At 46.4% G+C, this 26902-nt stretch overlaps 1 protein-coding gene across 1 annotated transcript in view; it reads right to left on the reverse strand.

The window, feature by feature from the left end:
* MED13 (mediator complex subunit 13) overlaps positions 1 to 26902 on the reverse strand; it is a 1439203-nt gene that overhangs the window by 740986 nt on the left and 671315 nt on the right. Inside the window, exon 16 of the mRNA XM_078679821.1 lies at positions 14845 to 15776. Within this exon, the coding sequence (XP_078535947.1) occupies positions 14845 to 15776 (932 nt within the window). The remainder of the gene's footprint in view (positions 1 to 14844; positions 15777 to 26902) is intronic.

Consider the following 26902-nt stretch of genomic DNA (forward strand, 5'->3'; position numbering starts at 1 on the left):
TTTTTTTGTATTTTGGGTGGGGTTTTAACACATCATGTTTTAGATATGTTTTATGTGTTTAGAACTTAGTAATATCGTACATAAAAAAGTGGAGTGGGTGTTGTACGGCGTTTTAGGATCAGAGTGAATTTTCCAGAATCATGCTCTTATATAGGTACAATTCACACTGCCCTAATATAGGCATAGAAATAATTCCCTTATTTAGACAAAGCCCATGCAGACCAAATACAGGCATGGCTACTTTCACCCGTATCAAAACGTCACAACGATTTCTTGGAAAATCGGCTTAAGCAGTCAGGGACCTTCCCTTGCTTGATAATTGATTTGTCCAAGAACTCATGTACTTTACAAAGAACTACTATTCCCTTGGGGTTCTTTCCTGACATTATTATGCCCCAATTTACGTCAAACTAGACACCTTCAAGGTATAAATATGCCATCACTTGCTCTAGCAACACACGGTGGTTTGGAGCAGTTCGACTATCTACTTGCCCAACACAGCTCGCTACAGCAAGTGCCGAAGGAAGTCGACCCTCCAGCTGACGCACTGACCGATAGGCTGCATTTCTCTCGGCGAGAATCCAGCTCCAGTGTTTCCAAGCGCCCCTTGCGGGGTGTTGGGAAATCGAGTCCTGTGATACCAGACCTTCATTCTAAACTAAGGTATGGAGCTGATTAGAACCTAGAGAAACCATGGATAGATTATTGGCAAAGAAAACTAAACCTATGCTAAACCACACTTACTCCTTCCCGTGTACTAGGCTTAGGTTAGGTACATTGGGGTAGGCGTATTTTAGAAGCACCAGTTGAGTACTTTTAGCCCGTGTTATTTATGTATGCATTTTTATATGGTTTAGAAACCATACAATGCTCTTACAGTATTATTTTAGAATATTGTTCTCGCTGTACGCATTATACTTTGCAGTCTGCATTACGATTGTAGCAGTTCACTTTACTTGCATGAGAAAGAAGACTATTCAATAAAACCTTTTATTGAAAACGTCAGTCTCTGCACCTCTGTAGAAACGAAGCATGCACGAGTGACTGAGTGAATTACTTATCTATTGTTTCCACAACTCTAAAGATACTTTTCTTATTCTTGGGAAACAAAGTTGTCATTTTATGCGGTTGTCAGAAACTAATCCCTGCTTGTGAATTCGAGAAAGTTTCCAGTGGCCTCTGAGCTAGCTGGTATTCACTATGAAGTTTAATCTATTCGCTAGAGACCTAGTCGACCTCAGTCCTACGTCTAATCTATAGGATATATTATTCCAATGCGCAGAGCCAATTGGGAATATAGGAACTACACTACAATGTGACCAGAGAAGACCCTTAAGGGCTGGAGCACTTATTGTGCCACCCTTAGAGGTCCTGTACCACTACACGCACACTGCCTTTGCAGGCTGCGTGTTTTGGTGCAGAACAAAGTGAAGAGTCGACATGGCACACAGGGATGTGTGCTATGCCCACAACCCACTGCCCCGGCATAGATCAGTCACCCTTCTAGCGGGGTGCACTGTACCAGTGGTGAGGATACAGGAGCATGCGCCCAGTACCCCTACAGTGTCAAAGTACATCCTTAGACATTGTAAGTGCAGAGCTGCCATTAAGAGTATATGGTGCTGGGAGCTTGTCATTACGTACTTCACAGCACAATAATGGCTACACTGCAAACTGAGAAGTTTGGTATCAAACTTCTCAGCACATTGAACCCACACTGATGTCAGTGGCGAGCTAATAGAAAATGAACACAGAGAGCATCTTAGAGATGCCCCTTGAAAACTAACCTACCACTAGTGTCCAGGCTGAGCGGCTGCTTTCAGCTGCTACCACCAAAAATGTTTCTGGACCACTGGGTTGAGAGCCTGTTGCTTTCGGGCGCCTGAAACTATGCACATCCTGGGACAAGGTGCCAAGCTTTCTCCCCCAGGACAGGCAGGGTTCACGAAGGGGAAGCTTCAAAGAGTTGCCGCCTTTGTGAGATTCCCCAGGGCACTTGGTGTTTTCAGCAACTGGTCCCCACTGGTTCTGACCCCCACTGTGGGTGTGAAAACCGAAGAGAAAAACAAGTGAGGAAGAGAGGTGTGCCCACCCCTGCCAACTCCACCCATCAGGTGGGGGTGGTGAGGTGAAGCAGAACTCTTAGTCCCTGCCATCTTGCAGATGGGGGACCCAGCCAACCGGAGTGAGGCATATGCGCCCCTCCCACGGGAGGGTGGCACAATAGGGGGTGTATCCACCCCAAGGAAGGGATCCATTGGTTCCAACCTTTACTTACTTGTATACTGCCCAAAGAAGTATTTAGGGGGCACTCCGAACCTTGCCTCCTTAGACAAGGAACCAGAACAAGAAAAGAAGGACCAAACAGCCTTGCCGAAGCTAACAAGAGGCCTGTCCCCACCTCGAACATGCAGGAGCGAAACTCTGGGAGGTCCTACAGTCAGGAGTCTCAAGAACCCGGAGGACCTGCCCTGCCTTCAAAAGAAAAGAATCTGTCTCCAGTTAACACTGGATTTGTTCACCAACAGAGTCCAGGTCCTGCAAAGTCCACAAGTTTGCACCACTCTGCACCCAAAGCCCACAGCCCGAGTTTGAGCGGCCCAACACCACGAGGAAGTCTCCTCGGCGATCCTGACCCTAGATCCGGCGATCCAGGCCCTAAATCCAGTGACCCTCTGACCTGCCTCAAGCCTACTCCTGCAGCCTAAAACCAGAAGGTCCCCCATTCGACCAGGAGCTGTTAAGTTCCGACCCTAAAAGGCACCACTACACCAGACACCGCAAGGCCTTGGGTGGCCCAACCAACTGTGACCTAACACCCAGCATCCCAACTTGCCTCTCCAAATGGTGGTCGCACCCAGAAGACCTTTGTCCACAAGCCTGCAGTGTGTTTGCAAATGGGAGACTCCCCATTGAAAGCTACAGGGCACCAGATGCCAAAACACTCTATACCCGGCTGCCCCAGTGCCACTGAGGGTGCACATTTTGCGCTGGCTTGAACCCCCATTTGCCCGGAGCTTAAGTACAGGAGCTAGGTACCCACAACCAAGTGGCCTGCTTGTCAGCAGCCACCAACCGGAGGTCCCCTATCATCCATTGGATAACATTGGGCTCAGCACTATGCACCCTAACACCCTAGTGCCACTGAGGGTGTAACAAGAGTGCATCCTTGACCCTGGGGGACCCCTGAATCTACCCCCAGAACGTCAACCCGCACTACCAAATACTTACCTTAAAACCGATAACACTATATTCCTCCATAGGATAACATTGCCTGTTTTTCTTGGAAAAGTTTTTAAGTGTGGAGCTTGAAAACCTAAAGAAATTCTTTAGAATTGTACTGTTTAATAAAAGGAAAATGCTACTTACCAGTATGCATCTGTTCTTGGCATGTAGGGCTGCAGAACCACACACTGGTGGTGGGCCCTGATGATTACACTTTGTTGTTGTCTTGAAAGTGTCTTTGTCTGTTGGGGGACTCCTCCCTTAGATCGTAGCGCGCATGGGCATCGACTCCATCCTCAGATTGTTTTCACCAGTGGGCAAATGATGGAGTTTGTATGAATACAGGTAAAGATGTCCATGTGTTGTGTATCTAAAAAAGAGAATACAGGAAACAGATACAGGTACCCGGGTGGGCGTATGTGGTTCTGCAGCCCTACATGCCAAGAACAGATGCATACTGGTAAGTAGCATTTTCCGTTTGAGCATATGGGCTGAAGACCACACACTATAGCATAGATTACACAGCAGTCTCTCCCTTAGCGGCGACCACCCGTATCTGTTCCAGTAGTTTGAAATGTTTTGAGTACAGCCTGGCCCACACTTGCTTGTTGTTTTGCTTGCACATCTACACAGTAGTGTTTTGTAAATGTGTGCAGAGTAGACCATATAGCTGCTTTACAGATGTCATCTAATGGTATGTTTCCTAGAAATGCCATAGAAGCTCCTAATTTGCAGGTAGAAGGAGCTCTAGGAGGAATGGATAGAGTGCGTTTTGCCTTTTGGTAACACATTTGCATGCACTTAACAATCCCTCTTGCAATGCCTGATTTATAAATAGGATTGCCTTTATGTGGAGGTGAAAAGGACACAAACAGTTTGTTTAGTTTTACAAAATTGTTTCGTCCTGTCAATGTAGTATAGAAGTGCTCTTTTTACATCTAATGTGTGTAGAGCTCTTTCTGCAACCGTTTGCGGTTGGGGAAAAAACACTGGCAACTCAATAGATTGGTTGAGGTGAAATGGTGAAATCACCTTTGGTAGAAACTGTGGATTTGTCATAAGAACCAGTTTATTGTGATGAAGTTGTATAAATGGTTCTTGAATTGTTAATGTCTGAATCTCACTTACCCTCCTCAGTGAGGTAATTGCTACTAGAAAGGCCACTTTCCATGTAAGGAACTGTAATTCACACTTATGTAATGGTTCAAAAGGTGGACCCAGCATAAGTCTGGTGAGAACAATATTTAAATTCCATACTGGAGAAGGTGGAATTCTGGGTGGAATTATTCTCTTGAGTCCTTCCATAAACGCATTGATTGCAGGTACTCTAAACAATGACAAATATTGTCTGTTTTGGAGATATGCTACTATAGCAGCAAGATGTAACCTGATTGAAGAGTATGCTAAATTAGATTTTTGCAGAAGTAATAGATAGCAAATGATGTTTTGTATGGAAACATCTAGTGGGTTGATGTTATTTGTGCAATACACCGCAAACCTATTCCACTTTGCTGCATAGCATGATCTAGTGGTAGGACGTCTTGCTTCTTTAATTACATTCATGCAATCAGTGGGTAAATTTAGATATCCGAATTCTAAGACCTCAGGAGCCAAATCGCTAGATTGAGCTGCATTGGGTCTGGATGCATTATCTCTCCGTGGTTCTGTGTTAATAGATGTGGTGAGATTGCCCACGTTGGTGCTATGAGAATCAATGTGAGAGAATGTTGCTGCAGCTTGCGTACCACTAATGGAATTAGTGGGAGAGGTGGAAAAGCGTACGCAAATTTGTTCGACCAGTTCATCCATACCGCATTGCCTTTGGATAATGGGTGTGGGTATCTGGCGGCGAAGCTTGGGCATTTTGAGTTTTGATGTGTTGCAAACAGATCTATGTCTGAATGACCCCACATCTGAAAGAATGGCAGAAGAACTTGAGGATGAAGTTCCCATTCGTGTATCTGTTGTCTTTGACGACTTAACAGATCTGCCACTTGATTGTGAACTCCTGGTAGATGTTCTGCTAGCAGGTAAATATTTTGAGGAATAGCCCACCTCCATATGCTCTGCACCAGCTGGGAGAGCTGCAGGGAGTGTGTTCCTCCTTGCATTTGAATGTAGTAAATTGCGGTCATATTGTCCGTCCGGATTAGTAGAGCTTTGTTTGACAGGTAATGTTGAAACGATTTTAGAGCTAGAAAAATCGCTAGTAACTCCAGATGATTTATGTGGAGTAGTTTTTGTTTCATTGTCCATATACCTTGTACTGTGTGTTTCTGTAAATGCGCTCCCCATCCTGTGAGAGATGCGTCTGTAGTTAGTATTATTTGTGGAACAGGCTCTATAAACAGCCGGCCCTTAGAAGGGTTTTTGGTGCTCCACCATTGCAGAGAGCGAAATGTCAAGTCGTCTACCACCACCAGATCTGTTATTTGTTGCTGAGCCTGATTCCATTGCTTTGCTAAGCATTCTTGTATGGGGCGCATTTGTAGTCTTGCGTATGGTACTATGAAAATGCAAGATGCCATCATTCCTATTAGTTGCAGGAACACTCGAGCTTGTAGCGAGTGTTGTGGCTGGAATTTCTTGATTAAATTTGAGCATATTTTGAAATCTTGTCGAATTGGGATATGCTATTGCTTTGGAAGTATCTATTGTGGCACCTATATACTGTTGAGAGAGGGACGGTTGAAGATATGACTTCTTTTGATTTAATGTAAACCCTAATTTGTGCAGCAGACAGGTCGTCTGATGCGTGTGTTTCACACATTGGTTGTATGATGTTGATTTTATTAACCAGTCGTCCAGATATGGGAAGACATGGATGTTGTCCCTTCTTAAGTGTGCAGCTACCACTGCTAGACACTTTGTGAACACTCGGGGTGCTGTAGTTACTCTGAAGGGTAGTACTTTGAATTGGTAGTGTTTGCTTCCAGTACAAACCGTAAGTACTTTGTGAGATTGGTGAATGGGAATGTGGAAGTAGGCGTCCTTGAGATCTAGTGTGGCAAGGAAGTCTCCCTTTTTTAGCAACGGTAGAACCTGTTGTAACGTGACCATATGAAAGTGGTCTGATTGTATGTACAGGTTTAGGGGTCTTAGGTCTAGAATAGGTCTGAGAGACCCGTCCTTTTTGGGGATGAGAGAATGCAGAGAGTAAACCCCTGTCTTTTTATGCTGTTTTTAGACTGGTTTTATTGCATTATTTTGAAGTAGAGATTCTACCTCCTCTCTTAATAGTATGAGGTGTTCCTGTGACAAGGGGACGTTGTCTGGGTGGTATTGTTGGAGGAGTGGAAATGAGCTCCAGGCAATAACTTGACTGAATTATTTGTCTCACCCACCTGTCTGTGGTGATGGAGTTCTAGACAGGCAGGAACTGTTGTAATCTCCCCCCGGCAGGAGTGGAATGGTCTGGGGTGATTGGAGGGAAGTCACTTATTGGGGGGATAGGCGTAACAATTGTTGTTGCCTCTACCTCTGCCCTTATTGTTGTTTCCTCTATATCCTCCTCTATAATATCCTTTATTGGGTGAGGTTTGGTTGGGCGCTTTGTAAGAAGAGGAGGGGTTCTCAGTTTGGAAACTTTTGGAGGCGCCCCTTTATGAGGAGCGACTAAAGGAAGGTCTATGGGGTTGCGTTTGTAAGGCTCCCATTGATTTTGCCGTATCCGTATCTTTTTTCATCTTTTCTAGTGCAGTATCCACTGCTGGGCCGAAAAGATGCTGTTGGTCAAATGGTTGGTTTAATATACTGGCTTGTACTTCTGGTTTAAAACCAGAGATGTGTAACCATGCATGTCTGCGCATCAGTACCCCTGTATTTATTGCTCTAGATGCTGTGTCTGCAGTGTCTAGTGCGCATCTTATGGAGGTATTCGTTATAATCTTGCCTTCCTGTATTAGGTCAGAAGCCCTAGTTTTATATTGTTCTGGTAAGTGTTGCATGAGTGATTCTAACTCATCATAATAAGCTCTGTCATATCTTGCTATCAGAGCTTTAGTGTTAGCAATCCTACATATATTTGCAGCTTGTGAAATTGTGCGTTTTCCTGAAGCATCCAGAAGCTTAGACTCTTTATCGGGGGTGGAGCATCCCCTGTTGTCTGAGAGTTAGCTCTCTTTCTCGCATTAGATACTACCATTGAGTCTAGTGGCAACTGACCTTTAATATATGCTGGGTCAGTTGGAGACGCCTTATACTTTTTCTCTAGCCTAGGGTTAATTACTCTGGCTCTAACAGGATCTTTAAATATTTCTGGTGCGTGTCTCACCACTCCATTAAGTATTGGTAAAGGTGTAGTGGTTTTATGGGAAGGTAACAGTGTGTCCATTAGAAAATCTTCTATTGGATCAGTATGTAAGTCCACCCCATGAAAAGTGGCTGCTCTGTCAATGAGCTGTGTGAACCCAATGGTGTCATCAGGAGGAGATGGCCTAGACAGGTATGCCTCGTCTTGTGGTAGATCTGGTGCATTATAGTCTTCCAATGGGTCACCTGATGTCCCTGCCATATCATCTGGATCGTTAATATCCATTTGATGTTCACTTTCTACCTCATGTGAGTAGGTATCCCCATAGTCTTCATGTTGTGGTATGAAAATGTGTGTAGTGACTGGAGAATGTACAAGGGAGAGGTCTACTGTCATTTCTACTTCTGGAGAAGGAATTCTTTTAGGGGAAGTCTGAACATTCTTTTTAAGAGGAACAGGTGGTGGTTTGGGATAGACAATCTTCCTCTTTTCAGGTACTGTGTATATATATGTCCAGTCTTTGGATGAATGTTAAGAGTTTTTTGCCTTACATCAGGCTGGAAAAGCTCTTCTGCTGGTAAATCCTTTTTCGGCGCCGACTTATCTGTTTTGGGGCTGAGAGTCTTGGACTTAACAGTTTCTATTGTCTTTGGAACGGGTCTTATTTTCAGTTCCGAAGGCTTTTCTGGTCTTTTCTTTGGATCTGTACTTTTAGGATCCGAAGCCTTTGTTCCGTTTTTCTTGATTCATCTGTCTTTGGAGACGAAACATGTTTAGGTATCTGAACTGTTTTCGGGTCCGCTTTTTTAGGAACCGGAGTATAGTCTTCGACTCGGTAACTCTGGAAACTTCTCTCGGCGCCGAACTTGGTTTCTGCTCGCCTACCTTCGGTACCGATGGATGTTTCGGTGCTGGTGTTGACTTTGGCTTTAGTACCTTCTGCTTTTCGGGACCGACAAACTGACTCGAGCCCGAGTCGACTGGAGGCTTCTTAATATCATTCGCTGCAGAGCCTGAAGGCAGTGCGTCGGAAGGTTTTGGTCGGTGTCCACCTGGACCCGAAGGCGGAGGTGGAATCGAAGCCTGTCCCGATATGGGGGGGTGAACAGGGTCGACGTTCTTACTCACGACCTGTTGACCAGCTGGAAGAAGATAGTCATGTTCGGATCGAATCTCGTCTCCGGAAGCTGAATCCTCTGCTTTGGAAGCAACATCTTCTTGCTGTTCTTCGGCGTCTACTTCGATCGGAGCCTCGTCGATGATGAGGTCTGGTGTCTATGACGATGACTGCTCCATAGCTCTTCGAGCTCGATGATCCCTGATGGTATTCTTGGATCGGAATGAAGCACAGGCCTCACAGTCTCGACTCTCGTAATCTGGAGACAAGCACAGGTTGCAAACTTCATGAAGGTCGGTGTGGGGAAATTTGTGTCCACACTGAGGGCACTTCTTGAAGGGTGTTCTTTCCATTAGCCAAAGTCCCAATGGCGCAGTTGGGCCAGACGGGCCTGACGAACGCTGGAATCGAGAAGTGTATCCTTTCTTCGACGCGGGTAACCAGAATCAGTGTCGAAGGGTCCATTCTGAGCCCCACCATATTTAATATCTATATGGCTCCTCTGGCGCTTGTAGCGGAGACTTATGGGGCCCGGGTCATCTCATATGCTGATGACACCCAGCTTTTGTTCACTTGCAGCAAAGGTGAGGCTTTTGATGGCGACAGGATAAAGCGCTGTTTGAGTGCAGTATTCGCGTGGTTTCTGAGGCACAGCCTGAAGTGCAACTCAGATAAGTCTGAGTTGCTTTTCTTCGGCTGTGCTCCTGATCCGGACTGGAAGTCCTGGTGGCCCCAGGACATGTTTCCCCCTGAGCAATCATCTTCCCAAGCAAAAAATCTGGGAGTGCTGCTTGATGATGCGCTCTCGTTTAGTCCCCATGTTATGGGGCTATCTGGGAAATGTTTTGGCATCCTCAAGATGTTGAGGAAGTTTCTTCCTCTGCTGTCCGTACAATATCGGAAGACAGTAGTGCAGGCGTTGGTGGGATCTAGATTAGATTACGCCAATGCACTCTTTGCAGGTCTGCCCAAGTATCTTCTGGCCAGACTGCAAGTTGTGCAAAATTCGGCGGCCAGAGCTATCTTCGGCCTGCCAAGGAGAACAAGCGCACAACTGCTTTTGAATAGGCTGCACTGGCTGCCTATTTCGAAAAGAATTAGATTTAAAATTCTGACGCTGGCCTTCAAAGCCCTTCATTCCATCGGTCCTAATTATATTAGGAAGCGGATTGCTTTCTATGTGCCTCGGAGGGTGTTACGATCTGCCGATTTGGCCAAATTGGAGGTGCCTCCGGCTAAGCGTGCTCGGATGGGAGAACGAGCCTTTCAATTTGTGGCAGCCCGATGTTGGAATGAGCTCCCTCTCCCTCTACGCAAAGCTACGAACCTCCTGGCGTTTAGGAAAGAGTTGAAGACTCTCCTCTTTTCTGCGTAATTCTTTTGACAACTGTGCTGCTCCTCTATGTGTCTGTAGATCTCAGGCCTCTTTGCAAAAGCGCCGGGACGCCCCCTTGGGCAGCCGTGCGCTCAAAAAATAGGCCCTTAACATAACATAACATAACATGTCGATGATGTAGATTGATTTATGGGTTCGAAAAAGAGATCGGTAACGGGACCGAACAACAAACACATCCGAGCCCGATGGAGGAAAAAAACAATAGGAGGATGGAGTCGATGCCCATGCGGCCTACGATCTAAGGGAGGAGTCACCCAACAGACAAAGACTCTTCCAAGACAACAACAAAAGTATAATCATCCGGGCCCACCACCAGATGGTGATCTAATGCTATAGTGTGTGGTTTGCAGCACATATGCCTCGAACACTATTTTACTTACCTGTTTACAGGAAATGTCCCAGAGTAGTAAATAGGTATACTACTCTGTGAAAAAAGTAATCCGAAAAGTAACTTACCTGGTAGTTTACTGAAAACCCCATTCAAGTCTATGTACTGTATTTACAAAGTATTGCATTTCTATGCAACCATACCGCAAGTCAAAAAAAGTGCATATGCAATTACAATGCAAACTGTTTACAAACTGCATTACTACTGTAAAGTATTTATTGCTTACCTGTGCCAGGCTTGCTTTGTTCTAGAAAATAAAATAACTAAAAGAAACATTTCATACAGAAATAATTGGTATGTAGTTCAATCTTTGAGTGTGTGAATTCATTAGCTGACTGAGTGTGTACAACAAATGCTTAATACTGTCCTCTGATACTGCCTTACTGCTCGACCACACTGCCACAAATAGAGAGAGGTGCTATCTAACTTTACCACTGCCTACCTTGGGGGTTCCACTGGACTCTGTGCACACTACACCTCACTTTGGTACAGTATTTACAGAGCCAGCTATCTACACAGACTTCTTGTCGCATCTTGCTGAGAAGGTCAGCAAAGTTGTTGTCTGTTCCCAGAAGGTACTCCACTAACAGATTGACTTTGCATTGGAGACCCCATCTCCAAATGCTCTGAACTAACTGAGGCTTGCTAGGTGAACGGCTAAAAGTTCCTGGTAGTTTATGTGGAGGCCCTGGTGTTTGGTCTCCTACTGGAAATGGACAGTAAGATCCTGTAGGTGTGCACCCCATCAGGTAAGGGAGGCATCGGTTGTGATGGTACTCTTCAAAACTGGGTATAGAAAAAGTCATCCCTGCAACATATTGTTGGTGTTCCACAACTGCAGTGGGTGAGAAGTGTGGCGGGCAACCAACACTAGATTGTAGATGTAGATGTAGAGTCCATTTATAACGCGCTAGCAATCGCTCCAAGGAGCATCTCGGCGCCAATATGAGGACAACCAGATGAAAAAGTTGCCTTACTGCTAAGGAGACCATAGCCGGGATCACACTAGCGCTCTGGCCATTGGGTCTGGAAGATTGTAAATCCAGGTTGTCCCTATGATCAACCTCTTGAGACCACTGTTGCCCCAGGAACTCATGCAGAAGCATGTGTAGTCTGGTATGGGGTACTATGGGGAAGGTGGGGGGTGACAACTGTCACCCTGTGGATGGTGCTCCCCCCTCAAGGTCCTCTAATCTAAACAAGTCAAGGGTGATGTCTAAGCCCCTACACAACATCTCTAGATGCTGATCCCAAAGGTCTCCAATGGTCTTTTTTGGAGCGGACAGAGCAGCAAGCATTGCAAGCAGCCTCTGTGTCCTCAGACGAAAAGACACACATTTCAGACCTAATGGAAGTTCGGTAAGAGGATACTTTGTGTGGCAGCAAGGACAATAGTAGAATGGCATCTTTTCCATCGTCAAGGCATGGTTAAGAGGCCTGACCAGGAGAAGCCCCTAAAGGAAAAAGCAGTGTAGGGCCCGCTATCACCCCGAACTCAGCAGGAGTGAACTCACAGACTCGAGACAGAAAGTAATGGTGACGTGATCAATTACAATATACAGAGGGAAGGAACCCGTGTGGACCAAAAAGAGCACCGCAGCAGGGTTGAACCAGAGCACGGGATACATGTTCGAACTAGACAGTGGAAAGAAAACAATCATACAATGGAGTCTTTGACCATGCGCATTACCAGCAAGAGGAGGAGTCAAAGTACATTATGCATCAAAAGACATCGTAGAAAATCTTGCACACATCCGGGTCCAACAACAGATGGCAGGAGTATGCACAGAATGTGTATCTAAAGCCACAAATGCTTGAAATGTGTATTTCTTGTTTTTCCCTCTTTGTACACAAACAGGCAAAAATACCTGACAGAGTGGTTTTTGTGCAGGAGGGTTACATTTCAAGGTGGTCCAAATGATGATAATTCGAGAAATCATTCTTTTTTGGTAACCTAAAGTCCCGTTTCCAATTACCGTTTGTATACAGAGCTGTAGCTAAAGAACCATGGGCTTAGATGCAAGCAATGCAAATTAACACCTTGTCTCCATGGTAAGGTAGAAAGCAATGGCCATAATTGGGAGTGCAATGGGACCCTCATAACAGTGGGCAACTGTGCCTGCTGCACTACTGATAGTTATATTCCTTTGTAGGAAAAGATAAGAATTTTTAACAGTAACAACTCATCCTGATGCACTGCTCCGAAGGCATTCCTGTAATCGTTTGTTTGCATAGCACACTTACAGTAAAAACTCTTTCGATGGTCAACAGACAAAAAGCCTTAATGCAAAGCCCTATGACAACAGGTGCAGATACATTTAGTCTTATTTCTGCTATTTCAAAAACCTGGGACCTGATAAATGGGCTGTACTTCACCTGTAGCGGAGCTTTAACCAACTGATCTATCTTAAAATTCGATTTTAGTAGCACTATGGAAAGACTGCAATGTGTCAGTGACAGCGTGGGCTGCTGATGGAAACATGAATATATGCGAGTATGAATGGTAAATGTGTGTGAGATATTGTGTCATTGTGTACTTCTAGACAACTGTATACTGTACTATTGCACTTATAACACAAAATGGGACTAAAAAAATATATATACACACAGGAGAAATACAAATTAAACGTTTCTCATAACGTTAACGCTTACATTTCTCTCATTTAAAAGTGGTGCATTTAAAAATAGTTGTTCGCAACGGACGGTAGAAGGGCTGCCACTTATACAATATAAAATATGCTACCATCGACAAAATTAAATAAGCTACTATCCTTTTTGTTTCTTAAACCACCTCAATGATGGTGTAGAGGCAAGCGCTGGTGTAAGAACTGATCCTCTAGATACTAGACTTGGAGATCAAAGTTTTCTTTAGAATTTTAGGATCTACGGTTTACTAATCTACACGTTCAACAATTCAACTTCTTGATGTCCAACATGAGATCCTCTTTAAATACAAATTGTGAATCCTACTAAAAGGATTTTATCGCAAATTAAAAAGTCAGAGAGTCACATGTTAACTTCATACCATTTTAAGAGTAATTCCGCTCACCCGTTTCTATATCTAAGAGCAAACCCTTCCTATGGGAATTAATGTGGGACATTACTCTTTAGCGACAACACCATTCCCCCTGATTCTTGGCCCTAGCTTTATGGATCTGCACAAAACATTCCATCTAAGAGCCAAAAGATCTGAACTTTTTTTTCCAGAAACTAAATAAATATATATGTGCATGCACACAAGTAGAGATGCTGAACTAATTATAGGGATGCATTGTATAGTTTCACTGCAATTCGGGTCTCGGCTTTTGAGCAGTTTTGAAAACTTTAGTAATTTTGTGTACATATCAAACTGAGTGCATTTATTAACTGTTCAGAAGCAATTTGTATTTAAAATTGTCTTGGCTTTTTTTCTTCATTTTAGCCTTTAACAAGAATCTGCAAAGCGTTAGGTCTTGCATTAGATACATTTAGAGCTATTGGCATTGCAAATAAGAATGTTTGCTAGAACCTTCTAAAAAAATATCCTAGCAGTGGCATAACTAATAAAAGAAAATCCATGAAGCAAATAAAGGGTGGCGTACCTTTGCTTAATATTAGGTGTCCCTGTGGACTATAAGCCATACGAAGTACTGCGCCCTGCAATAATGAAGAATACAACTCATCCCCAGGACTATGTCCAGGCCCATCTTATTTATTCCCAAGGAACAGGGCGTGCTGACACACATAAAAAGCACGGAAGAGCGTAGCCTGCTGAGACTACTGTCTTGTTCAAATTTGCTGAAATCCACAATGCACACAGTGAAATTCCAGCACGCAGGCAGACGAAAATATATCACTGTACAGGCGCAAAAATGACTGCAGAAAGCCATTCATCTAACGCTGCACTTTAGTTTTAGATGTTTAAAGCTAAAGCGCTGTGTGCAGTGATTGCTAATAAGTTAAGAAATGAAAGAGAAATGCGTTGGCTGCCTGTGCAGCAGGTTGAGATTGCTTCAGCAAGACTAACTAAATAGTGCCCACTAACTATAATTAAAACCTAGAGAGTAAAGACACATGTAAGAGGGGCTGTCATCACTGTAGGTAACAGAAGAGAGGAGGTACTAAGGAGGGACTACTAAGCCTATTCTCGAATCAAAAGCCATTTACACAGGACAGTAAAAGGAGCCAAATTAAAGAATGGGCGGAAAATGGGAGGACCTCAAAGTCCATACTTGAATACAGCAGGTCTCGAAGAGACAACGCAGGCGCTGCCTAGGAGAGACCTAAAAATGAAATCATGTTTGTGTAATACATGTTGACTGGACTGGGAATATTGAATCCAGATCATTAAAGGCATAGCCTAACTTGAATGACTGAAACATTCCACTAAGAAACTTGTCTAACTTAAACATTCAAGTAAACTCATATTTGCCTGAAAGACTCATACATAATTGGTAAATACTGCAAACAAAATTAAACAAACTTACCATTTCTTTTAGACCAATGATGCAGACAGGTACTTTTCACAAGTGCTTCATCAACTTTGCCCCCAGACATGTTGTCCATAAACTGGCGACCATGTTCTAATGCAAGGTAGCAGTCATTACTGCAATCCTTCTCCTCCACACGAACCAGACTGCTCATTGTACTGCCCTTAGGATAGGGCTCAAGATCTGCAGCGCCAAACGGAGAAAATAAATTAGTGCACTGGTCCTGTAGCAGCAGGATTAACTCATCTGGGAGTCTTGCAGGATCTTTTAATCCTCCAGAGCCATGATCAACTACAGCTGCACGAAGAGCTTCAAAGCGTTTCTCTGCTTCCTTGCCAAAATCTGTATTTCGTCCGATGATCTCCAACTCGTCCTCTAGGAACAGGCCCGAACCATTACCAAATTTTCTATTCATTACTGCACTAAAGCCACAGGTGCACCTGTACTGAACTTCTTGAGTTGGATCTGGAATGTAAACACCAACGTCTGCACCTTTGATGTTCATGTTGCAGACACAGATGCAACAACTGTCAAAATTGCAGTCTTTGAACAGATTCATTACAGATTCCGAAAGAATAAGGTTCACGTATAAACTATGAGCTTCAGGGATTGAGGGAACAGTTGCTGGTTCAACAGAATTGAGTGGTCTGCATGTTGATGGCGTTGACGCTGGAGAATACAAATCTGAGTTCTCGTATTTTACAGATCCCTGAGCACTTGCAGGCCCACCAGCTCCCCTTGGGGTGCGAGGTGTCCTGGGAGTCCGGGGAGTAGGAGCAGAAAAGCGAGGGGTCGCTGGAGAAGGAGTAATGCCTGGTCCACCATTGCTGGGAGGCGCACTGTTCGACATTCCAAAGGGAGTATGGGTTTGAGGAGTGTAGGTCTGAACATACTCCTGATCAAGAGCACTTCCAACACTAGGAATGTTCCTGAAATGAAAGGTTATCAAAAAGAAACGTTAAGCATGTTTTATTACATAAGATCAATTTGAAAATAAACTTAGGAGGAGGCTAAACATCTTTAAGAATGCATGCAAGAAGTCATGGTTGGCATACTATGGTCTCACGCGTACAGACTCGCAGTGAAATGGCAGTAAGGGGGAACCTGTGGGAGGAATGGGAGGGAGAAGGGGTCTTGTTGATAATTATTTTTGTATTATTGGTTATTTATGTGTCAATATCGCTGAACTCTGCTCTGGCTGTAATGATGGCAGAAATAATATGCTTTGAATATCTGACTTGTCGCTAATGTAAATAAGAAAATGCAAATAAACATTCCCCAAAAAAAAGAATGCACATAACAGAAATAAGTTACATACATGTAAGTACAGTTGCAGTTTTCCACAGTTAGTATCTTTCATGTATTCATATGCTTGCATCATTCCCAGCCTAGGTAAGAACCTTTGCTTAAATACAGCAGCAGTGCAGGATATGAAGAAGCCATAGCAACAAAATCCCGGTGTCACGGGGCCCACGCTGTGTCTGAGGAGCAGGCTAGTTGAGGCTTGGCAGGTGCTGGGAGCCTCAGCCCTACTTGAGCTTAAGGGAGGGCTCCGGCTGCTGGAGCTGGCTCCTAGTCAGTGTGATGCTGCCCCTCTACCTGCTGCACCAGGGGCTGTGAGGGTGTGCCAAGTAAGGACCCGGGCAGCGGCTACACGTCAGGGCTATCTCCTACCTGAAGGGTAGGCGCAGGGAGCATCGCACCAGACGCCAGTCGAGGAGATAGGGACCTTCACCCTGCTGACGGACCGGGCGCACAGTGGAGAGAAGCACCTGGTGCCCCTGGGCCTGCAAGGGGGAGGGGGTGGGGGGGGCACGAGACCTAGTGGGGGATTTCTGGTCGATATGACCGCACGGGACCAGCACAGTGGATCTCCTTGAATGTCCTGCAGATCGCAAGGTAGAAGCCCACAAGGTGGCTTGGTGTTCTACACCCGGGAAAGGAGGAGTTCTCAGAGGCCTGCTGGATTTTTCTGACGTAATTACAAAAAGGGGGTGGTGATGGACAGAGTATCTGAGTTAATCAGAACACTCCTACCCAGTCAACAGATCAGGGCTTGATCCATCACCGTTTTTTAGCTCACTGCACCATCCCAGTTCAGAACCTGGCTATATGCAAATTAGTCTGTCCCTGGCCCAGTGCATCATGGGAACAGGGCAGACCAAACTACCAAGCCAATTCTTCACTGGAAAGGAAACAAGCTTCCGGGGACCGGTTTCTGGCATTACAGCCGTCTTCGGCCCGGCTTGCTTGAATCCTGATGGTGCAATGAGCAAGGGACTCATGTCTGAGCATACCCTTCCACACTCATGGTGGCCAAAATAATTACAAAAAGGGGGTGGTGATGGACAGAGTATCTGAGTTAATCAGAACACTCCTACCCAGTCAACAGATCAGGGCTTGATCCATCACCGTTTTTTAGCTCACTGCACCATCCCAGTTCAGAACCTGGCTATATGCAAATTATTCTGTCCCTGGCCCAGTGCATCATGGGAACAGGGCAGACCAAACTACCAAGCCAATTCTTCACTGGAAAGGAAACAAGCTTCCGGGGACCGGTTTCTGGCATTACAGCCGTCTTCGGCCCGGCTTGCTTGAATCCTGATGGTGCAATGAGCAAGGGACTCATGTCTGAGCATACCCTTCCACACTCATGGTGGCCAAAATAATTACAAAAAGGGGGTGGTGATGGACAGAGTATCTGAGTTAATCAGAACACTCCTACCCAGTCAACAGATCAGGGCTTGATCCATCACCGTTTTTTAGCTCACTGCACCATCCCAGTTCAGAACCTGGCTATATGCAAATTAGTCTGTCCCTGGCCCAGTGCATCATGGGAACAGGGCAGACCAAACTACCACGCCAATTCTTCACTGGAAAGGAAACAAGCTTCCGGGGACCGGTTTCTGGCATTACAGCCGTCTTCGGCCCGGCTTGCTTGAATCCTGATGGTGCAATGAGCAAGGGACTCATGTCTGAGCATACCCTTCCACACTCATGGTGGCCAAAATAATTACAAAAAGGGGGTGGTGATGGACAGAGTATCTGAGTTAATCAGAACACTCCTACCCAGTCAACAGATCAGGGCTTGATCCATCACCGTTTTTTAGCTCACTGCACCATCCCAGTTCAGAACATGGCTATATGCAAATTAGTCTGTCCCTGGCCCAGTGCATCATGGGAACAGGGCAGACCAAACTACCAAGCCAATTCTTCACTGGAAAGGAAACAAGCTTCCGGGGACCGGTTTCTGGCATTACAGCCGTCTTCGGCCCGGCTTGCTTGAATCCTGATGGTGCAATGAGCAAGGGACTCATGTCTGAGCATACCCTTCCACACTCATGGTGGCCAAAATAATTACAAAAAGGGGGTGGTGATGGACAGAGTATCTGAGTTAATCAGAACACTCCTACCCAGTCAACAGATCAGGGCTTGATCCATCACCGTTTTTTAGCTCACTGCACCATCCTAGTTCAGAACCTGGCTATATGCAAATTAGTCTGTCCCTGGCCCAGTGCATCATGGGAACAGGGCAGACCAAACTACCAAGCCAATTCTTCACTGGAAAGGAAACAAGCTTCCGGGGACCGGTTTCTGGCATTACAGCCGTCTTCGGCCCGGCTTGCTGGAATCCTGATGGTGCAATGAGCAACCCCTTGTTGTAAATATGGATTTTTCTGACGGTCTGGCTGAGACACAGATGGCCTGACTGGACAATTGTGCCGGCGTGCTGGACACGGACATGGGTACCCAGGCACACACCACACCACTGAACTGCTGCACCGGATGGCATTGTGACTTCGCACCTCGAAAGCTTGGCCGATCACCAGGACCCCTATCTGTGACTTCAGCTGTGACCACGATTTTTGAGGGGGTACTGCCTGTTGATGGTGGGGGCCAATGAACCATCACAGGGTGACCTTAGAAGTACTTGTGAGAAGTACCAGTGTTGAGAACTTGTTGGGCCATCTACGGGCTGCTGCTGCCTCCCCGCTTCACTTGACACCCCCGGTTGGGCTGCCCCGCACCTTCCTTCCTGGACACTTCCTTGGTGTTGCTGATTATCAAATGCTGCACTTGAGTGAGTGGGAGGTCAGTCCCTCATTCGCCTGGTGGTATTTCTACCAAATTGCAGGGGATGCACACTGTTCTCTCCCTCAGTTTTCTTACTGGACCCCAGGATTTCCTACTGCTGCGCTACTGAGGGTGCTGCAGGATCCCCCCCCCCCCCTGTGGGTCAATGCAGTGGGCTGTGCTTGGTCCTAGCCTGCCCCTCACGGTGAGCCCCCCCAAACGCAAGTCCTACACATGCATAGCTGAAAAGGGTGGGTCTGGTGGTGGTCCACATGCCGCAAACTTATTATATGGACAACTGTCCTACAGTATGGAGTACGCGGTCATGGGTAAGGACAAACCACACCGGGGGGGGGGGGGGGGGGGGGGGGAGGGGTACAGCAAACTAAGATGGCTCAGTACACTGCATGGGGCACTGAGTATGGATCCTCCATGTGAGTCTCCCCTGAAGAGCGAGAGACCGCATCCGGACCCCATGGGGGCTCATATACTTGCAGCTATAGAGGCCTCGATGGCAGCTGTGCAAGCCAAAATAGACGCAGTGTCTCTGGATGTTGGACTCCTACAAGTGGACTCTCGCTGGTGGCAGAGAGGTCCCTGGTCACTGAACAGATGACGTGTCTGAACTACAGGGTGAGGTTTTCACTCTGAAGGTGGCCCTTACTAATTTATCCGCCAAATCAGCAGCTCTGGAGCGCAGAGCAGAGGATGTGGAATGTTGCTCATGAACTTCTTGAAAATTGTATCAAAACTGCTCCCTCCACAGCTGAAATGTTCGCCATTTTTGTGATTGAACGTGCTTATTGTGCCCTTATATCACCAGCGGGTTCCCCGCCTCGCACACTTATTACAAAGATCCTGAACAATCGGGATTGTAACTGTATACTCAAAGCAGCTTGTCGAATTGGCGACACCACTTGATAATCCTACCATCCATACCTTCCCAGACTACAAGCGTATGGTGCAACAACAGGAAGTATCCTTTGGGGGAATCAAACTGAAATTGAGAGGAATAAACCTGCAGCATATGCTCCTTTACCCTGCCAAACTGAAGGTCATCCATGTAGATCGTACTCACTTTTTCGCCACTCCAGAGGCTTTCTGGGACTGGCTCCAGGTGCAAGGGGCGGAACTGGCCTCACAGGGGACAGATGAGCGGTCTTCCAGTGTGAGGAAAGCTCCGCAAGAGGACGGACTAGGTCGGGGGTATGGAGAAGAGACATGCCTCCTGGTCAACCTAATGAGCTGTGGTGCATCATATTGGTTCCTGGAGCGGACAGACTCAGACAGCGAGGGACAATGACTGCATCGAGTGAACCAATCAGTCCTGCAGACTGAGGCGGCAAGAGCACTAGTGGAGGAAGCTACTGCCTCCAACTCTGAGGGGTTTTCCTCCACTACATCGCCCATACTTGTGTCAAACTGCAGACCCCTGAACAGTTGAAGGAACAGTGCGTTGCATATGTTTGGAATAGACTGATGCCGGACTCCTGAGATGGAGAGCTGTAGTGACTAACAGAATGGTGTGCTTATGGCTGGGATTCCAGGCAAAGTGTTGTGATTGGATGGGCACTGGTAAGATACGGGCGGGCACCTCCTCCCCTCCCCAACATCTTTTCACAGTTTATCTCCTTAACTATCTCCCCCACTTCTCACCCTTTCTCCTTCTTATAGCAATTATGAGACTAGTTGTGTGATAGCGTATGCTTGGTGTATGACTGTTTGTTCGTGTGCATGGAACATCTAAGGTTGGAAGGGTGTGACTGGGGCTTGCCTCAGTGTGACTGCTGCTGGTGCCCATCCTCAGCCTGGCACTGTAATCTTCAAAGACTGACTGTGTTGTGATTGAGAGTGCGGCACCTAGTATAGATCGTGGTCTACTGGCTGTTATCTGTGAGCTGATTCGGTTACAGCGCTTTGTTCATCCTTTGCCATTGTTGGGCAGACGAGTGCTGAGTGGAGTGTTGGGGTGCACTTTGTGGGAGTTAATGTGTATTGTGGAGGCACAAATTGTTGGGTTTACCCGGAGGTTAGGGAGAAGGGGTGGAGGGGGGAGGGCAGGTTAATTTATTGTTATTGTGGTTTCTGGCAGCAGCAATAACTGCGGGCAGTTGGCGGACGAAGCTAGGATGACTCAGGCAGCAGAGATGGGCTAATTTGAATTTATAACATGGAATGTGTGGGGGCTCAATTCTTTTGTGAAATGCTATAGAATGCAAACTTCTCTCCACATGCATGGGGCGCATGTGGCATTATTGCAAGAGACGCACCTATCAGACCCCGAAACACATACGTTGCCTAAAAAATGGAGGGGACCGAAGTTTTCAGGCACTTACTCCACCTATGCCGGGGGAGTGTTCGTTTGGGTAGTCCCACAGGTGCCATTCGGAGTACACAGCAGACAGAGGGACGATATGTATTGGTGCATGAATCACTTGAGGTGGAGATATCATTGCTGAATGTTTACGCCCCAAATGTGGATAATGGTGTGTTTTGTCTGTAATAGGAGAATTTACCTCAGCACGCGGATATGCTTTTACTATGGGTGGGTGAAAACTTCATGCTTGATGGCACTCTGGAGAGGCACCCTCCGCAGCTACACACTAAGCCCAACATGACAGCCGCTATGCAGTAGGTGATGGGTCACTTGCGCTGCATCAATATCTTGCGTGAGACCCAGGAGTACACAGATAAACATGCTACACCCCAGCGTATGCAGTTTCAAGTAGGATTGATTGTTTTCCGCTTTCAAGTCGCTGCCGTTCAGACATGCGGGCTGGGACGATTCCAGTCAGACCACGCTTCTGTGCCGATGGAAAAGGATGTTAGCGGTGGTAGGCCTAGAGTCCCCTTGTGGCACATGCATCCCAAGGCCCTTAGAGACACTATTTTCTTGGATTAACTTCTGCAGGCGGTTGCTGGATATTTTGACACCAATTGGTTATCCACCGATAGTAGGGGACTGAAATGGGACGCACTAAAGGTGCCGCCAAGGGAGAATGCCTATCTAGAGTTGGGAGTACAAGGAGAAGTCTGAAAAGGGTGGTGGCTGAGGATGCGTTGATCGAACTAAATCGCAGGGGACACGTGACGGAGCCACGTGGCGAGACTTATGCGGGCCCAGCATTGAGTGGGGGAAATATGGGAGAGACTGGACTGCCCGATTAGATGCGAAAATCGACAGTTACTGCACCGGGAGGGTGAAAAGTCTGGGAGACTACTGTGAGCTACTTAAGAGGGAACAACGCACCCCTCAGCCCATCCAATTGTGCTGACAGTCAAACACAATGATGGGCCTGGGGACACCGCACAGGTTGGTGTTAACTCTTTACTGCGGGACCACTTTGCAGTGGTCTATAGAGAGGGCCCATGCATCGACCTGACCGATCTGGAGGTTGTTAGATGAACTGATGCTCCCCCATTATATGGAGACATAGGCGGGGGAACTTGGTAGGGCGCTCCGGCTCGATGATCTGCTGGAAGCACTACAGACCATGGCATCCTTTAAAACTACAGGGCTGGATGGTCTACGGGCAGAGTTCTTCCAGGCATTTGCCAACCTCCTACTCCCCTATGTACTACTTTCAGGAGGCTAAACAGCTCGATGTGTGGGCGGCAGTGGGCGCTTTGGATATCATTTGATAACCTGTGATGGGAATAACTGTGGGAGGTCCTAAGGAAGATGGGTCTGGGCCAGGAGTTTATATCTTAGGTGAGTTTCCTTTGTCAATCAAAGGCCTGTGTCTGTAATGGCAGTCTGATATCTGAAGGTCTTCCCATCGAGAGAGTTATGAGACAGGGCTGCCCGTTGTCCCCACTCCTTTTCTCCCTGGCAATGGAGCCACTAGCGATCCGGCTTAGACAAGATATGGCCCAGTGGCTATGACTGTGGATGATCGTACCCATGTCGATTCCTTATATGGAGAGGACGCACTGCTATACATTAGTCACACGGAGGGAGTGGTGCCTGAACTCTTGGATGTGCTGGTCCCGTTCAGAGCAGTGTCGGGGATAAACATTAATCGCCAGAAGTCAGTTATATTCCCGGTGGTAGCTCTGGCCTAAGGAGACACCGCTGACCTTCCAGCTGTGGAGTTTCGATGGGAGAGCAATAATTTTCATTACGCAGGTGTACAGGTGGCCCAAACTCCCCCCCCCCCCAATGCTAAGTATTTCTTAAAAATGGGAGCAGTCATTACCGATATGGAGACGTATATTCGGTTATGGAAACGTCTACCCCCCTCTATCATGAGGCAAGGGGGAACTTGTCCCTCAACAGGACATTCCTTTACCTAGACGATGCAAAGGAACGTTTTTAAGTGCCGGGTGGTCACTTCTTGGAGCACGCACAGCTCATGAGATAAGGACAACATTCCCAGATGAACCTGGAGAAACAGAAACCATGGCATTATTACTCGACCAGGGCCCCTCTAGGGGACCGATATCCCTCAGATACATGGACTTGAATGCGGATCGCAGAGTTGTGTAAAATATCCAAAATAGATGGATGGCTGACCTGTCATTGACACTCAGAGGACGAGAGGAGACTGGTGTGGCTAGTAACGCATGCTTTAAACTCACCCAGTATGTCTTTTACCTGCATTGCACTTATCTGTCGTACCAGAAGTTGTCAAGGTTTGATGCAAGGCACCCTTCGAGATGCCCCCAGTGCAGTGTGGGACCTGAGGCGTTCCTATATAACCTGGGACTGCGTCCGACTTCAGTTGTATTGGGCAGAGGTACCTCGTGCGCTGTGGGAGGTCACTGGTGTACGTCTTGAGGTGCCGGTAAAGCATTGTCTCTTGGGCGTACTCCCGTTCCCCAAGACAGAGGCTAGTATGGGACATAAGTTTACCATCTTGGGATTCGTTCTGGCTAAACACTGCATTTCCATACACTGGACCCATCCTATACCTGTTCGATTGGATAAATGGAGTGCTGACCTGCGTGAATGGGGTGTGGCTGAGGAGCAAATTAGGCGTAGGTAAAGTAATAGCACTGATTTTCGTGATCGAAGTTGATAAATCTGGGAGCACACCTGCAGAAAGTATGGAATATGCTACTTACCAGTATGCATCTGTTCTTGGCATGTAGGGCTGCTGACATTCATATCTGTGCATAGATCGCCGCCTAGTGTTGGGTCCGGATGATTGCACATTGTTGTCCTGGAAGAGTCTTCGAAGTATCACGAGATAGGTGGCTCCTCCCTCGGACTACAGTGCGCATGGGCATCCTCTCCATCCTCAGATTGTTTTTCGCCATTGTGGCAGAGATGGAGTATAGTAAAGTAGGAGATGTCCATGCAAGAATGAATGAGTGCTACAGCTGCGACAGGCACCGGGGAGGAGGGTGAGCGATATGAATGTCAGCAGCCCTACATGCCAAGAACAGATGCATAATGGTAAGTAGCATATTCCGTTCGAGGCATGTGGGCTGCTGAATTCATATATGTGCATAGAATGTATAGCAGTCTTTCCCTTAGCGGTGGCTACCTGTGCCAGCTGCAGCAGTCTGAAAAAGAGTTTTTAGAACAGCCTGTCCTACAGCAGCTTGCTGTTTTGAATGTACATTTACACAGTAGTGATTTGTGAAGGTATGTATGGTAGACCATGTGGCTGCTCTACATATTTCCTCTAGAGGAATGTTTCCCAGGAAAGCCATAGACGCCCCTAGTTTGCGTGTAGAATGCGCTCTTGGGGGAACTGTTAAGGTGCGTTTTGCTTTTTGATAACATATTTGAATGCACTTAACGATCCATCTGGCTAACCCGGATTTTGAAATTGGGTTGCCTTTGTGTTGTGGTGAAAAGGCAACAAACAATTGTTTAGTTTTCCTAAAATCCTTAGTTCTGTCAATGTAGTAAAGAAGAGCTCTTTTGACATCTAGTGTATGTAATGCTCTTTCAGGTACTGACTGTGGATTTGGATAGAACACTGGCAGTTCTATTGTCTGATTGATATGAAAGTGGGATACCACCTTTGGCTAAATTTAGGGTTTGTTCTAAGCACCACCCTATTTGCATGTACTTGGATAAATGGCTCTTGAATAGTTAGGGCTTGCAGCTCGCTAACTCTTCTAAGCGAAGTAATCACTACCAGAAAAGCCACCTTCCATGTTAGAAATTGTAACTCACATGAATGTAACGGCTCAAATGGTGGTCCCATTAGTCTGGTTAAAACAATGTTTAGGTTCCAGACTGGTGAAGGTGGGTGTTTTGGAGGAATGATTCGTTTGAGTCCCTCCATAAATGCTTTAATTGCTGGCACGCGAAAAAGCGAAAGATGCTGTCTGTTTTGAAGATAAGCTGCTATGGCAGCTAAGTGTATTCGTATAGATGAATAAGCTAAATTGCAACGATGTAGGTGCAAAAGATAGCAAATTATGTTTTGTGTTGAAGCATCCAATGGGATTGTGTCATTATTATTACAATAAATGACAAAACGCTTCCACTTTGAAGCGTAACATGCTCTGGTAGCAGGTTTTCTTGCCTCTTTGATAATGTTCATGCAGTCTGGAGGTACGTTTAGGTACCCAAACTCTAGGATTTCAGGAGCCAGATTGCAAGGTTCAGTTGTTGCGGATCTGGGTGCTGTATGTCTCCATGGCTCTGCGTTAGAAGAGCGGGTGTTAGATGGAGTCTTTGATGAGGCACCACGGAGAGTTCTAGAAATGTTGAGTACCTCGGCTGCCTCGCCCATGTTGGAGCAACTAGGATTAGTGTCATTGGATGCTGGCGTAGTTTGCGTGCCACCAGCGGTATTAGTGGTGCTGGGGGAAAAGCGTACGCAAATCTGCCTGACCAGTTCATCCATATCGCATTTCCCTGCGACTGCGGATGTGGGAACCTGGCGGCAAAGTACTGGCATTTTGCGTTTTCCTTTGTGGCGAACAGGTCTCTGTCTGGTTGTCCCCACTGTTGGAAGTATGGTTGTAGCACTTTGGGATGAATCTCCCACTGGTGCATCTGTTGACTGTCTGCTGAGCAGATCCGCTATTTGATTGTGTTTGCCTGGGAGGTGTTCCACCATGAGAAAAATGTTTCTTTGAATGGCCCACTTCCACATGCTTTGAGCTAGGTGTGATAGTTGTGGAGAGTGTGTTCCTCCCTGCTTCTGTATATAATACATTGCTGTCATGTTGTCCGTCCGGATCAACACAGTCTTGTTGCACAAATGTATTTTGAATGCTTTCAGTGCTAGAAAAACTGCCATCAGTTCTAGTAAGTTGATGTGCATTTTCTTTTGTTGTGTTGTCCATAGGCCTTGCACTGTGTACTGAAGGACATGGACTCCCCATCCTAACAGGGATGCGTCCGCCGTCATGACTATCTGTGGTACAGGCTCTTGGAACAGTCGACCTTTGCAAAGGTTTTGTGGATTCCACCAATGCAGAGAGTTGTATGCACGACTGGTTACCTAAACTAGGTCTTTCAATTGTCCTTGAGCCTGGTTCCATTGTTGTGCTAGGCACTGTTGTAGCGGGCGCATATTTGGTCGTGCGTGAGGGACTATGAATATGCACGAAGCAATCATGCCTACGAGTTGCATAAACACTCGTGCAGGAAGCGAGTGTTGTGGCTTGAACTTTTGGATGAGCAGTTGCATACTGTTGATCCTTGCCGTGCTTGGGTATGCTTTTGCTGCTCGAGTATCTACTGTTGCTCCCAGGTATTGCTGATGTTGTATTGGTACTGGTTCTATGGCTCCTTTTTGCAGCATACTGATAACCTCTTGCTGCAATAGGTTGAGATGTTCGGTGTACGGGTGATATGTTGGGCGGTGTGGAGATGAGCTCTAGGCAATAGCCATTTTGGATAATTTGTATTACCCACCTGTCTGTGGTGATGTTTTGCCAGGCAGGTAGGAACTGTTGTAGTCGTCCCCCAACCGGTGTTGTATGGTTTGGGTGTAGCGACAAGAAGTCACTGCTTGGTGTTGGTAGAGGATCTGGTGGTATTACCTCCTCTCCCTCTGCCCTTGTT

This window comes from Lissotriton helveticus, chromosome 3_1 (assembly GCF_964261635.1).
Source record: "Lissotriton helveticus chromosome 3_1, aLisHel1.1, whole genome shotgun sequence".
Classification (NCBI taxonomy): Eukaryota; Metazoa; Chordata; class Amphibia; order Caudata; family Salamandridae; genus Lissotriton; species Lissotriton helveticus.